Source organism: Cyprinodon variegatus, unplaced genomic scaffold (assembly GCF_000732505.1).
Source record: "Cyprinodon variegatus isolate N-32 unplaced genomic scaffold, C_variegatus-1.0 Scaffold204, whole genome shotgun sequence".
NCBI lineage: Eukaryota > Metazoa > Chordata > Actinopteri > Cyprinodontiformes > Cyprinodontidae > Cyprinodon > Cyprinodon variegatus.
The window spans coordinates 959893-974825 of NW_015150657.1; the positions used below are offsets into that span (position 1 = coordinate 959893).

The window sequence follows — 14933 nt, forward strand, 5'->3', positions numbered from 1 at the left end:
CACCTGCCACAGGTTTTTTGTGGTTGCAGCTTTGCTGTTATCTGCATTTCAAAGACCTGCCAGCATTTTAGAGATAACTAACCTTGCATAATCCCTGTCAATAGTTCTACCTACACCATCTCACAGCCTGTGACGGAGTGCAGCACTCAAAAGCTGGTCCTTGATCTTATCATTGTCATCATAGGCAGTATACATTCTGAATTATTTTCAAGCCTTTTGCTCATCTATCATTAAAAAATGTTGGCTCTTGTCACTATTTAGAAAGAGTTACATTTAAGGATGAGTGTTACCAAGCCTGAGACAAAACATTTACTCAAGTATACAAACAGCTACACTTCATACTATATATTTGAGGTATCTAATTGATTTTGAGCACAGCTTTACCAGGATTTTCTGACTCCATGATAAAATTAAACTTTTCTCCAGTTTTGTTATTTTGTACTCTGTGACAATTTACCTTTTAAAAGAGCTAGAGTTAACTTCATTAGAGTGACAGAAAGAAATCCCTCTAGTTTCATAGCTAAATAGAATTTCTGTTCACATTAGATTGTTTAAAAAAAAAGAAATCATAATGCCAAAGAAAGTTGGGTGGGAAACATGTTACAAAAGTATCCATCTAAATATACATTCCCACCTTTCATAATAGTCAACATAGAGAATTTGTTGATGTTGTATTCATATTTTGCGCATTTTAATCTCTTAACTGGTAATAGGAGTTAAAGACTGAAAGTTTTATGAAATCAAACTTGGCATTATACTCATCGGTCAATCATTTGTAATACTAGTTTTAAGTGTCAACTATAAGTAATTTAAGATAGATATCTATGAGCTGGGCTGGCTATACTCCCACAGCAGTGTGTCGTAGTGATCTGCTTGTCGCAGATATTTTAGATTTATGCCCAAAATTGAAACGTGGTCTTCAGTACGTTATTCCACGCCAAAACGCAAGAGGGACAATCACGAACTAGCTGTGGTTCTACATACGTCAGAGGTGGTGAGGAAGTGGAAAAACATAAGGGGCAAGTTTGTGCGACAACGGAGGGACATACAGGCAAAAAAGAGTAGGGAATCTAGGTGGAAAAAGGGTCCAGGCGTTCTCACGAACCTCGCTCTTCTAGCTGGTCCAACTTCATGAGTCATTTTCCACAACGGCAGTCATACAAACACAACAAGCTGGTAGGTACCAAACAGGAGATATGCATAGTGTAGAGCAGATGTAGATTTGACCAATCAGAGGCCTCCTTTCTGCGGTCACCTACAATTTTCGAGAGGTGCACCAGAGTTTATGCAGAAGGGGCAGGGCATATTTGTGTTCACTGCAACATAAATGCAGACGACCTGGTTTCTGAATATAAACCAGCCTTAACAGGTTGCCCAGTCTAATTGACCAATTTTATTTAGGTGCTATCAAAGAAAGACAGTTAGTCCATTATTCAATTCACTTCAGTATTATTCAAAACATATGATATTTCAAAGCATTTTATGGAGACAATTCAATTAAATTATACAGACAAATTAGTTAACAGCTATCTATCTAAGGAAACCTGCTGATTACAACAAGTTACTGGCTTTGCAGGCTAACCCTGTAGATACAGTAGACATGTGCTTGCCACATGTTGTTGACTCTCCACCAATCCTTCATACTATACTATAACTGTTTTAAATCTTTTCAAAAAGATAAAAAATCTAAATCATATTTCCTTTTTTTATGCACTACTTAATGTTGAACTATATGCCGAAAGGTCCTAGGAAATTAGAGCACACTAAAGTCTGTAGATGTAACCTAACAAATTTAAATGGATAGAAATATGAATGTGGATATTTTTCTTATGTACCATATGGGGTGAGAATACCTATTTGTTTGGAGGTTCCCTCTTTTTAGTAGACCTCAAGCATTAAAAGACACACGGTTGGAATATTTAAATATTCATGATATATCTTTGGAATATTTAATTCAGTGATGCTTCTCTGGATTGCCTCTCAGTCATGTGCTTGGACATAATGTAGTTAGGCAGTGGCCCCTATGGGCTAGTATCTGTAAAACAAAGCCAAATTGCTGCAAAATCTTACTGTACATTTTACCTTTTTTTTGTAGTGACATGAAAGCCTTACACCCCTACCCTCCCTCCCCATGTAGGACAGAATACAAATGGGTTCCCGTAAAAATGTGCAGAAAATTAAGGTCATGTTTTGAAGACACAGAGATGCACACAAGTGCATGAAACCATAGCATTTGCAAATTCAGTGCCTCATAACGAAAGACGCATGCACCGAGGCGCACCAGTACATAAAAGCAATTAGCAAGTCACGCGCAACTGTTAAAATATAGCATACCTGTTTAATTTACCAGCAGAAAACTGACCTCTTATTACTATTTAACTTCGTTTTAGCCCTTATCTTTTCAAAGAGGAGCTTCCGAAAGGTAATTGTTGTCTGGCTGTGGGATGTGAGTGTTGTGACTGTGGGTGACACAAGAGGACGAAGCAGTGCTGGGGGAGGCGCTCTGTTCTGCCCAGAGCAGGACGCAAGAGACGGTCGCTCTCCAAGGTGCTGAAAGTCGGGAGCGCTCCCCTCCTCAGTCTCGCATTCCTTGCGAATAATGCCAACCGCAACTGCAAATCCTCTATGGACTGCCTTCATTCTGAAGTGCTTTAATTTTTTTATATAACCTTCCATGATTGTTATATTGGATTCTGGTTTCACAGTACAGCCGTTGGATGTATATATGCTCCCGTCTGTAAAACAAGACCGAGAGCAGCTCTCTAACCTACATCATTTGGATATACTGGCTTGACTCTGGATTCTCAAGGAACGTTTTACAGAGGGAATTTAGCAGTTTTTTTTTTTCTTGCATCTTTGAAAAGCTCTAGCTGCGTGTGCCGCATGCTGTAGGACGTGAACTGTGATATTGTCTGAGAAAGGTGAGTCGGATCAGGATAATCCTGAAACAGACCTACTTTTTTCGTGGATGTCGCCGTTTTTGCACTGGAAAGAGCGACGCAAAGAGGCTGATAACTGATTGCTTCTCATGATCCAGGAGGAAGGTGGGCAATAATAGTGTTTAGAGAAGCCTTTGAATTTAATGTGGGGATAATATTGAAGTTTTTAATAGCCATGGCGGATATCTGAAATCTTTCCCAGCCATCCATGCTTTTGACTCTCCTGGTTCGACACTAATAGGATATCCAGCGTATTTTCTCTCTCTTTTACAAGGGTGAGTTTGTCTTATCGCTTAAAATGCATCACTTTTTACCCTAAAATTCATCTACAAATGAAAAACACCATGCTGCATTTGTGCAGGATTAGTTTTCAACCTTTTCTCACCTATATTACTTATGAAAAGAGGGTTGGTGGATTTTGGAATATTTGACGGCAGATTTAATAATACTGATATGTGAGACTATTAAAATCCAGCTGTACTGGACAATCAGCTGAGGCTACCTGTTGTGTTTCGTTCCTTAAAAAGTTTTTAATTTAACCTTAAATTGGTTAACCTTTACAAAATTTAGAAAATAAACCTCACCACCCACTTCAATAATGAGTCTCATAACCCTTTCCTCTGTTGTTCTATGGCTGCTCTTGGACCCACAGCTGCTGCTGTTGTAGCCTATATTTATATATAAACCTGTTGAGCAGTGTATGCTGTGAGAAATTCAGAACAGATCTACTTTTCCTCGTGAAAGATAATCCCTGTGATAAGAATTATTGCTGTAAAAAAGTACATTTCAAGGTGAGATTGGGTTGTGATAATGCGCAAAACAGCAGCAGTGAAATCATCACCCGTGCGATGATTTTTATCCATGTATAGCTATTTATTTATTTAATTTCTCTGTTTTCTTTTCCACTGCAGAACATCTCTCTATAAGATGACAGTGATAACGATGGTAGCGATAATAAAGGCCGATTTGGATCCGGAGAGATTACCCGGAGCTTAGGGATGACATCCATGCATTCGTGTTGAATGTGGATGTTAACGCCACGGGGAAGGATGGGCCCTCTCCTCTCGGCCGCATCCGTCCTCCTCCTCTTTTTCCTCCTGGCCATGAGCGTCGCGTCTCCAGCCACGGTGGGCAACCCCGAGGATTACGCCGCCGATGAGGCAGAGCGGACCGCCGCGGATAACATTGTCTTCGACGATTATCGGGGGAAGGGGTGCGTGGATGACAGTGGTTTCGTGTACAAGCTCGGGGAGCGCTTCTATCCGGGACACTCAAACTGCCCGTGCGTGTGCACGGAGGACGGGCCCGTTTGCGACCAGCCCGAATGCCCGAAACTGCACCCCAAGTGCACGAAAGTGGAGCACAATGGATGCTGCCCAGAGTGCAAGGAGGTTAAAAACTTTTGCGAGTACCGGGGGAAAACGTACAAAATACTGGAAGAATTCAAGGTAAGACTTTAATTTTAAGGAATTTTAAGCGTGACATGGGTGTAGCAATTTTGATTCAATGTGTCACATGCAAGATTTCAAATACGTGGATGTGGCGTTACATTCTGACTACTTAACCCTTTATTGGACAAATTACCATTTTTGATCACCTGCATACCCCTTACAAATGGAGTCCCCCCCTCAGTGAGGTCTAGAGATCTATATCCAGCTATTCAGCAAAGATACTGCAGCTTATTTTGGCATTTGACCAATTAGATAAGCTTTTGAATGATATATTACCTACTGTAAATTAAGTTAAGAAAGCTAAACATCTTAGTTAAAAGGTAAAGTTAAAAAGTTTATAAGCCTAGTTAAGAGTTATATTTAGGTTAAGAATTAATGCCTCTAAAGCTATGTTGGACCAAAAACAATTTGTTTCTTTCTCTCTCAGGGTGTTTTTCATCAATTTCTTATAGAAGCACTTTTGTTATTTTTCTTCGTATATTTGGGGAAGTTGGCGTTTGTTGTTATTACAGTGACATTCATTTTTACCATAAAAATATCCAAATGTTTTAATTTATAAATGTAATAAGGTCCTGGATTCCAATAACACTATTGGCTGGAAATTTGGATTTTCAAAGTATTTCACTATAAAAGGGTGCCCTATAAAATGTTAAAAATAAGCTTCTCTGGTTGGTTTGACATCATGTATGACATGAAGATATAAAGGCAGAAGTTTTGAATATTTTGCGTTTTAAAGTAGATCCTAATCTAACCATGGATTGGTGTTGGTTGTTCAGGACATCCTGCTTAATTGCATTAAGGTTTTGGGAAATGGAAGGCCAACGCTTTATGAGAATATCCTGCTTAAGAAAGTCAAAGCCATCGGATAATACTGCTTCCATTCTGAAATGAGAATTAATCTCCAACTTAAGTGAATAGCTTTGATTGGTAAAAAAAAAATATTAAAATAAAGTGTATCCAACTTAATCAATTAAAACAGTGTAAAGAAATTAAGTTGGATAAACTTAATTCAGTTACCTGTTACCAGATGAAGCAATTCACTTCACTTTGAATTGAATTTTCTTTGTCAAGTGTACAAACAAGCTTGAAAAGCTAATATTGCTTACTCTATTATTCAGAGTCTCATATTTTATTTTTAAATGGAAAGTTTTTATTACCTCAGTCTTAAACGATATTGATTTTGTTATTTTTATTATTATTATTTTGTTATTCTTGCTTAAACAAAAATACATTCTCAGCTGTTTCTAAGTTAAAAATATCCATTCATGATATAAACATATCACCCTTGCTGTGCTTTCATGGGCACCAAACATTATCAGTTAGATTAGAATAAAGATGTATGATAATGTTGTTATATTTTAACCATAAATGATACATTTATTGCAAACTAGTATGCAAATGTAAATCATTTCCATTGCTAATGTCCAATACCATCCACATTTAAATTCCTTTTAATTGGGTTTGTGTCTTTAAAAGTAATAATAATACATTTTATTTATGAAACACCTTACATTTCAAGGAGATCTCAAAGTGCTACAGTAACAAGGGGTTAAAAAAGTAATAACAATAAATATTGATTCGGACTTTAAACACCCAAATGCATCATTCTAGTATTCAGGGTGAACAAAGTCAAATTGCTCTCTGAATATGTGCAGCAGGGTTTTAGGTCACTGATTTATACAGTAGCAGTGGAAATGGTGACTCATTCAGAGGGCTTAACATAAAAAACAACTATCTGTAGTGGGGGTCATGGTTATTCAGGTTTAATCTGTGTCACATAAAAGAAAGAACATTTGAAACAACCGAACTAGCATGTTTGTGATAAACTGATAAGTTATAAGTAATGCAAACAACTATAAAACGAATTTTATAAAATGGTCACTCTGTTTTTATAGTTTTTAAGTGCAGAAATAGAATAAAATATTCCTAATATACACTTTTTTTAGTCTTTCTTTGTTGCTTTCTTGTTTTACAAATTATCCATAGCAGCCATCTATTTTATTATGTAGGCCCATAGTTTTATCTAATAAATGCTGCGCTTCATACGTTTAGCCTTTGAAATCAGGGGCATTTGTTACTGTTTGATTAGTAATGCCTTTGCCTTTAATTTCTCTTAATACTGTACTTGTATAGCACAATTGTTTTTATTGGTTAAGGGCACCTACCGATATGGCTGCCACCCAGTTTGATTTTATCCCCACCCCTAATCAACCCAACACTGAGTAATTATTGCCACACTGACAGATGCTAAGACAGTATGTTAATATGCTTTTGTGTGGACACTGAGTCACCGCTTTTGCAGCAGGTCTCTACCCATCACAACAGTGTCTCTGCAGTTGTTATGGAGCATGACAGCAGTTTCTGATTATAAATGACACAAAGGGTATGACAACTACAGTCTGTGTTTAAACTGTTGCTGCCCATGAGGAGCCCTCCTAGTTTAAGCTCCCTGCAAGTGGATCGAGGCTGGGTGTGATTGAAATAAGATCTGACACTACATGGCCCAAACAACAAGCTCCATAGCTAATCGTGGATTTTAGACATGTCTGTGCCAACAAATCAGCGCTCAAAGATAAGATTAGGGCATCTATTACTGTTCATTCAGCCAGCAAGAAAACAATGGACCAATCTTTTATAACAATATTGGAGTGATCTGAATTTTTTGTCAGTTAATTCCACTGAATAATGATTCTGCTGTTTCTCTCAACTGTGTTAACTCTAAAGGTGTCCTGTTAATTTTCCACGCATTGCTCTAAAATGACACAGCTATGACCTGTGCAACACAAGCCTTTAAATGCTTATTTTAGTAGCTAGATATGAATTGACACGCATTCCTCAGATAATTGATTCTGGTATAAAATCTTAATACTGCCAGTTAGTTTACCTTTTATTATTAAATTGCTGGCTGTCATTTACACAGCATGTAACCTTTGCTCATGTGTCTTTTTTGAGTGCTTTTGGAAATATTATCAGAGAGAATCAAAGAGTTATTTGCATTTGCACAATGTGTTTTCTTTTGTGTGTAATATAGGATGCACATGTTTCAGCAAGGTTGTAAACATTTCATATTTTAAACTCTATACAACTTTATTAAATAAAAAGGAAGAAAAGAAGGAATAAAGACAAAACTGATGTACAGAGAGGAATTATCCATTTTCTCCTAAAAAAAAAGAAAAAGAAAATAGCTTGTGGATCATTAATCATACTGTCCATTTTGTGTTCTAATTATAGAAGTAGCAACAAACAGATCACATTTTCATCACCTCATTGCATAATTTATTTTTTCAGCCAGTAGAGATTGTTTTATTTTTCTCAACACAGACTAAATGCTGAATGGTTAGCTGCAACATTTTCCATTAAGGTCCTTCCAATTTCTGTTTCATTCTGACCTTTCTTGTCTTGACAATGATGAGTTTCCTTTTAGAAAAGAAAGAAACATTTATATCCCTTTACTTTACAGTTTAGTGGTTGTAATTAATAAATGTTGAATTTAAAAGTAGGTGTTTGGAGGCATTTCAAATCATAGTATTGCCACAACTGTTCTACAAGACTGTTACATGGGAACTGTTTATTTCTAAATAAAATACAATTTTGTATTTTGCTCTGTTCAACAGTTGTCAGTCCTTTTAACAATATTTATAACTGCTGAACATCTTAGAGCTTCTTTCTGAAGGAAGGCGGCTTTTCATTGCAGCCTCACCAGGCATACCACAGTTGTTTACTGCTTCCTAGGTGGTGAACCTATGAATATCCTCTCAAAGCAAGGTTTGAGAGCTTTAGCATCTTATGACCCGTGCTGAGTACTGAGACTGGTTTTGCTTATACTATATTTGTATACTCTTTGTGTGACTTGTTCAAACTCTTTGTAGGTTTTTTTGGCCCCTTCACCTCTAATGTGTAAAAATATCCCGTTCTAATGAACATTAATATTTACCAACATATTGCTGCTACATATGATCAGTCCTTAAGGTAATTTGGATTTGAATTATCCATTTCTTACAGATTAAACATTATATTTTATTAAAAGTTAACAAAAGAACTGGATGACGAAAAGATTCCACTGTTGCTTAAGTGATACCAGTCCATTGCCAAGAAACTGACTGAAAAACAGAGTGAAAATATGATTAACCGCATTGTGCATTGCACCTTATCCACAGCCTAGTTGTTCAGAAATGTATTAAAATATTCTTGTTACGTTAAGCAATCATTATCATACATACAAAGCACACAAAACTTTGATTTTCATAATCAAAACCTCTAAATCCTTAAAGTTGTATGAATAAAGGACATAGCAGAATCTTTAAAAAGACATTTTTTTGAATTACCTAAATACAAAAGCTTAGCAGTAGCAGTACTTCCAGAAGGATGTAAAGAGTTTCTGTTAAAATAAATAAATAAATAAATAAATAAATAAATAAATAAATAAATAAATAAATAAATAAATAAATAAATAAATAAATGAAGCATTCAGTCACATCACCAAAGAGATTTGGAAAAAAAATCTCAATTGCACCTAAAACCACATGTAAAATTAAGATAAATAAAGTAATCCAAAAATAAAAGCACTTCAACAAAACATAAAAAGAATAAAAAGAAGCAAACATTTAAAATCATGGAAACTGAAAAAGATAAACATAAAATCTCAAAGCTAAATTGGCCATGACACATTTTTTTTGTCTTATGTTCAATTTAGCTTTTTATGAAACTCAAATCTTTTGCAGAGCATTTTAGAGTTTCTATTAACTTCATTGTAGATGTGTATCGACATCAAGCCAAAGCTTGAAACCCTCTGGAAAATGTTGATACACTTTTCATTTGGAAAGTTTTCTTTCATGATTCTGAAACCAATTTAGTACGACATATGCATACTAGTGAATCTGAGATAAATAGGTCAGTCTAAAAAGATTTACTATGTTCTAACAGTTTGTTAATGGACATGCAAATACGTATACTTTTCCAGATTAATGTAGGCCAGAATGATTTTTTTAGTTGTTCTAATTTTTTTGTTCTTTTTAGAAAAAAAAATCTTCTTCAACACCTCTATTGATATATTTAAACACAGATATTACACTTGGTCTACATCATTAACAAGTTTTCAATTAATTTATATTTATTACCAAAACATCTTAAAGGTAATGCTTTGTTATAATTTAAGCAGAAATGTAAAATATCCCAACAAATTCTGCAAGTTATTATTATAACTCTTTTTTGTTCAATATTTAGTAACTGAACAAATTTCAGTTTTAGGGCATGTCAATGTGTTTCAGATGAATGATACATTCCCTAAGTATTTATTCTGATTTCTGCTGGTGAAACAGGTAATGAAACATGTGCATTATATTACCTTTAACAAAAGGTGTGTGGTATCAACCCCTTTGAAATCGATGTTCTTAATCTGTACTGATCGGTGTGTTAGTGCATCAAACGGAATCAATCTAACCCCTGCATTGAAATGCAAGACTACAGATTTTATAAGCGCATAAGCCCCCATTTTCATGTTAGATCAAGTCCATCATGACTGCAGCTCATCTCCAAGTTAACTTTGATCAAGGGCCCCCAGAATTATGGGATAATTAAGTTATTCGGTGGTTAAAAACAAGATTTTTTTGTTTATTTGTTTAAAGTCATGATTGAGAAAAGAAAGAATGATCATATTCACTTTCTATGGCATCATAGTGCAGCATCATTATCCACTTTAAGAAGGGTGGGTCTCTTTGGTAAGGAGATGAAAGTCCTGGTATCCTACTGTGTTAAAGGAAAGAGCATTAGTATCAGCTAAGGAGACTCCTGTTTGGAGAGGGTAAAGGTTTACCCTTTAGGCTTATTAGCATTTCTTTATAGGGCCTAAACTGTATTTTGGAGATCATATTCAGTTTAAGAGTACATAAAAGAAGCAAAGACAGAAGGTTTTCAGGGTAACAGCAGGGCCTATAAAAAGCGTAAGGTATATATATATTTTTTTAAAGTTGTTATTACTGATTGCCTCACAAAACAATGTAAGGGGTGGGGTAGCTTAGTTAGGGGGTTGGCTTTTGTTCATTTTCCCTTTTGTAAGATTGTCAGTAGATGTGTTTCTATTGACATTTTATGCACATTATGATGTGTTGCATTGGAAGATCTCGATTGTAACACCAACTTAATACATTTCACATTAAGTTTTAAGTAAAATTTTCCAACTGCAATACATATGGTTTATTAAATCCTCTCTCCATTTATGATTTGTGGTACGCTGTAGTTTGCTATTTCTGCTTCCCATTTATGACTGTCAAGCATTAGAAATATAACCACATTATGCTTCGCATCACCTGGTTAATCACCCCAAATCAGATGGAAACATCTAATAAATATTTTCTTTTGAGAATTTAAGTTCAGTTTGCTTAAAATTTGAATGAGGGTTGAATGGAAACCCAGCTACTAAGGGGTAAAGACCAGTAGGGTTCTGATACCCATGGTGTTGTGGGCTCGCACCTCCTTCTGCACCGTGGAAGAAATATAAACAGTGGGACAGAATAAACCTCCCTTTAGTCTCAGTTCATATTGTAAAAATACTATGTTTTGGTTGTATTCACTTCAGTTTGGATACATATAAAGTATAAGAAGATTTGAAAACCCTTTTACTAAGTAGAACCTTCTGATTTGATATCAAAATTAGTGCAGTAAGCTACTATAGGCAGGTTTTTGTGTGTTGTGTTTCATAAATATCAGTATTTACATATCAGTAGTTGAACCTACTTCAGGCTTGCCCTTTCATAGGATCTGATGTTTAACATACCTCACTTTGTTATAATGGAAATGTTAGTAAATAAACTTAATTTTGTAATTTCATAGTAAAGAAATATATTGATTCTCTCACAGATCGGGAAATATAGGGCAAACAACAAACATGTAGGCAGAAGACAAGTCTAAATAATATGAAAAAGACATATTTTTTCAACACACAACAGTAACAATGATATGCTTATATGGTCCCTAAAATTGAACACATATGCAGTTATAGGAACCAATTAAAACAGCAGGTTTACATTCACATACTTGTGTGCTCACTCATCACACATACCAGTTGTTAGTTACGTGTTTCTCAGAAACATTTGAAAGAGGACATCCATAAAGGCTGTAGAAATGATTGCTAAAATTGATTTTTCTCTCAAATTTGCCTGAAGAAACAATCGTGCCAATAAGTGGAAAACAATTCTGCCACAAAGAGTGTTTTATTTATCTGAAATTATTGCTCTTATGGTCTGTGTCGGGTTTTTGGAGGACATTATTCATGTTTTTACATATTTTTCTCCTTTCTTTGCACCTTGCTTTCATCCTGTATGTTTTTTTTCTAAAGACACAGAATAAAATCAAGCTGCATTACTGCCAAACTGTCACTACTATTGAGTTTCTGAGTAAGCTTCATGTGACTTTGCTGTCCAGGTTAAAAGTTTGACCATTTTCATTAACATTTACCCTCACTGAAAGTTATTATAGCTTTTATTGCTTTGCTGCCCTTTTCCCATTCATCTAAGTGCAGGAATGGAAAGTACAGCAGCCAATTCACTCTAATACCCAGCCAATAAAAGTGGAGACAACAGAAGTCTTTCTTTCACCTAAACATCTGGCAGCATGTCTAAATTTGGTGCAACTGCTCCATTTTCCTTTGTGAGTCTGGGCTTAGGCATGACTGATCCTCTTCACGGGAGACCTCATACAATAGGACTTACTGAAAGCATCAGGCACCAGAGACTACACACGGGGATTTTCTGTAATGTTTTGTAAGCGTGCAAAGTGGTTCTGATGTTGAATTCTATCTTTCAAGTGTCATTCTCTACAAAGCATCTGCAGACTCTTACCTGAGCTGTTCGACACACCGATTTGGCAGATATCACTTCTTTGAAGATGTTTATTTTTTTTAAAGACCAGTTAGGGTATAAAATAAAGAAATATTGTCTCTCAATTGCAGTTCAATAGATTGTCCCCTCATTAAACATGTTTAAATAATAAACCAAATAAACTAAAAGTACAAATCATTGTTCATCTATCCTGATACATGGAAGTAGTTTCTACAAAATCCCTTTCAATGGTGAGCAGCAAAGTTTATTCCTTTAATATTTTTTTTATTTTTAAGAACATGTAGCTGATAGTCTAAAATAGCAATATTATCATCATTTGCTACTGTTATGCTTGCTCCTAGTGATCTCTTTGAGTATTTGCAATATATTAATTCTGCTTGTAGCTGACATGTTAGGGCTAATATTAGCTTTCCTTGTCATCAACAATAGAATATGACCTAAGAGTTTGAATTATATTGTTTTGCAAGAGATCAGTTTGTTTCACTGGCCTCTAACATCTGAGGAAGAACAGCTCTCTGCATCCGCAATAGTGTTTGTTCAGAAACCGTGATAAGGCATCTGTGGTGACTGGTAGGAAAAGAAAATCTCTTGAATTGAACTAAACTAAACTAAATCCCTTCAAATAAAACTCAAACCAGTGTTCTACAGCATTTTGCACCATATCTATTTATTTAACTGGACTGCTCTGAAACTTTCTTGGCTTCTCTAGATTCTCCTTAGGTGTGAATATGTGTGTGTATGGCTGTTTGTCCTGTTTGTCTCTTTGATGCCCTGCGATGGACTGGCGACCTGTCCAGGGTGGACCCCGCCTCTTGCCTGTAGAAAACTCGAGATAGGCACCAGCACCGACACCAGGATGGATGGATGGATGGATGGATGGATGGATGGATGGATGGATGGATGGATGGATGGATGGATGGATGGATGGATGGATGGATGGATAAAACTTCCATATCAATGCCTTTTGCATCATGTCTTTAAACCTTTATTTTTCCTACTCTGTTTCCATTTTGATCACTAATGCACTTTATAAATGGAAATGTTCATTACACTGCTAAGCTGCTTATTCACTGTTGAAAAGCTGTTCATTTTGTATACACTCTGTGTGTATAAAATTACAATAGAGTTAGTCTAAAGTCTAAGTGTTCAGGGCTGAGGTGGAGGCAATTATATCCATTTGGATAAGAAAGGAAGAAATGACTTGAGATGTATCTATTAAACAAGGGAAACTATCTTTATCCTTCATAAATATACAATAGCCTTTTTTTATCGAAGCCCTGCAAATAATGCTTAAATCTTCAGTAATATTTTAAGTTTCTTAGGTGATCTGCAACTGACTTTGATTATGTGCTTTAGCGGGGAAAACAAAAAGCTATTTAAAATGTAATTTTTTTTAGGTGCAATTTAATCAAATACTTGACAAAAAAAAGTAAAGTGAAGGCTTTAGTAACAGGTATTAAATAGAGGAATTACAATGATTTCAGTGTTGAGTTTAAGTTATCTTGTAGCTTTTATGAGAATGACATTTCATAATTTATTGTTACATGAAGAGTGGGTCACTGGTCTTGACTAAGTCTCACCTTCCCTCAAACTTGGTTTCTGAATGAAGGAAAGAAATCTTATCCATGTAATCTGACCTGATTGTAGCTTAGAACCCTATTTATGATTTTTTTTTTTATTCTTTTAGTGTATATTGTTTGTTTTTTTCACACACCTGTTGCATTTGCATTGATACATACCCACTGATATTGAGAGTGTATAAGGTCCATACTTTTTGTGCTCTCCCCTTGTATATTTGTATAAAATATAACAGTTCACAAATGTCCCATTGCCATATGTTAAATAAATATATGTTATGAAGACACAGTCCTACATATAAGGTTCCATGATGCTTCAATCAAGAAAGGTTGATATAACTATATTTTTAACACTCAGGGTTTTTTGGTTTTGTTTTTCACAGTGATTTGCATCAATTAGTCCTTTTTAGTTTCTGAGGAGTGATAGGAGATGAATAGATTACTATGAAAATGTATAGCCCATAGCTGGAAAGGTAGATTATTTGAGACTATAATCATTTCGAAATGGTCAATGATAATGTTTAGACATTTTTAAGTAGAAAGAAAAAAAAACTGAAGAAGATTCCTACTACTTGAAATATATATGATGTTTCACACAGACATGAATAGTTCTGATCAAATTTGGATTCCAGCCTTCTGGATAAAAATCAACAACAACAAAAAAACAAAAGTTACACTCGTGTAGTGAAAGGATGAAGCTCTCTATTTGAAAACCAAACAATGTTTGAAAGTAAGGACAATCTTATGTGTCACACACAGTACTAGATATCTGGAGCTAATGTATTCTTGGTAAAGTCTGTGAGATGGGCTTTGCTTATAAGGTCTGTCACCCAAAGGATTGTGAGCAACTTTATAACTCCTAGCAGCAGCTAAGAAAGTGAAGATATCCCTATGCTGCCTCCTGGTCTAAGCTCCTTTTAATATGCAAGCACTATTAAGGTAGCACTTATTATGGCAATTTTAGATGCCCTTCCGCCATTGCTTAAGTGACATTACTTATTTGAGGTATTCCGATTGTGCCAGATACTACATCAAAGCCAGGATATTTTCTCCTGCAGAGCTATCAGCATTAACTGTTAAACACAAATATATATATATATATATATATATATATATATATATATATATATA

General features: G+C 35.4%; 1 protein-coding gene across 3 annotated transcripts in view; it reads left to right on the plus strand.

Moving 5' to 3' along the window:
- The first annotated feature begins 2319 nt into the window (after window positions 1-2319).
- Window positions 2320-14933, plus strand: part of vwc2l (von Willebrand factor C domain containing protein 2-like) — a 30981-nt gene continuing 18367 nt past the window's right edge. Inside the window, exons 1-2 of one of the 3 annotated variants that reach the window (XM_015379938.1) lie at window positions 2320-3214; window positions 3851-4387. In XM_015379938.1, the coding sequence (XP_015235424.1) occupies window positions 3962-4387 (426 nt within the window). In that variant the 5' untranslated portion in view covers window positions 2320-3214; window positions 3851-3961. The remainder of the gene's footprint in view (window positions 3215-3850; window positions 4388-14933) is intronic. The other 2 variants (XM_015379939.1, XM_015379940.1) reach the window with 2 other exon arrangements.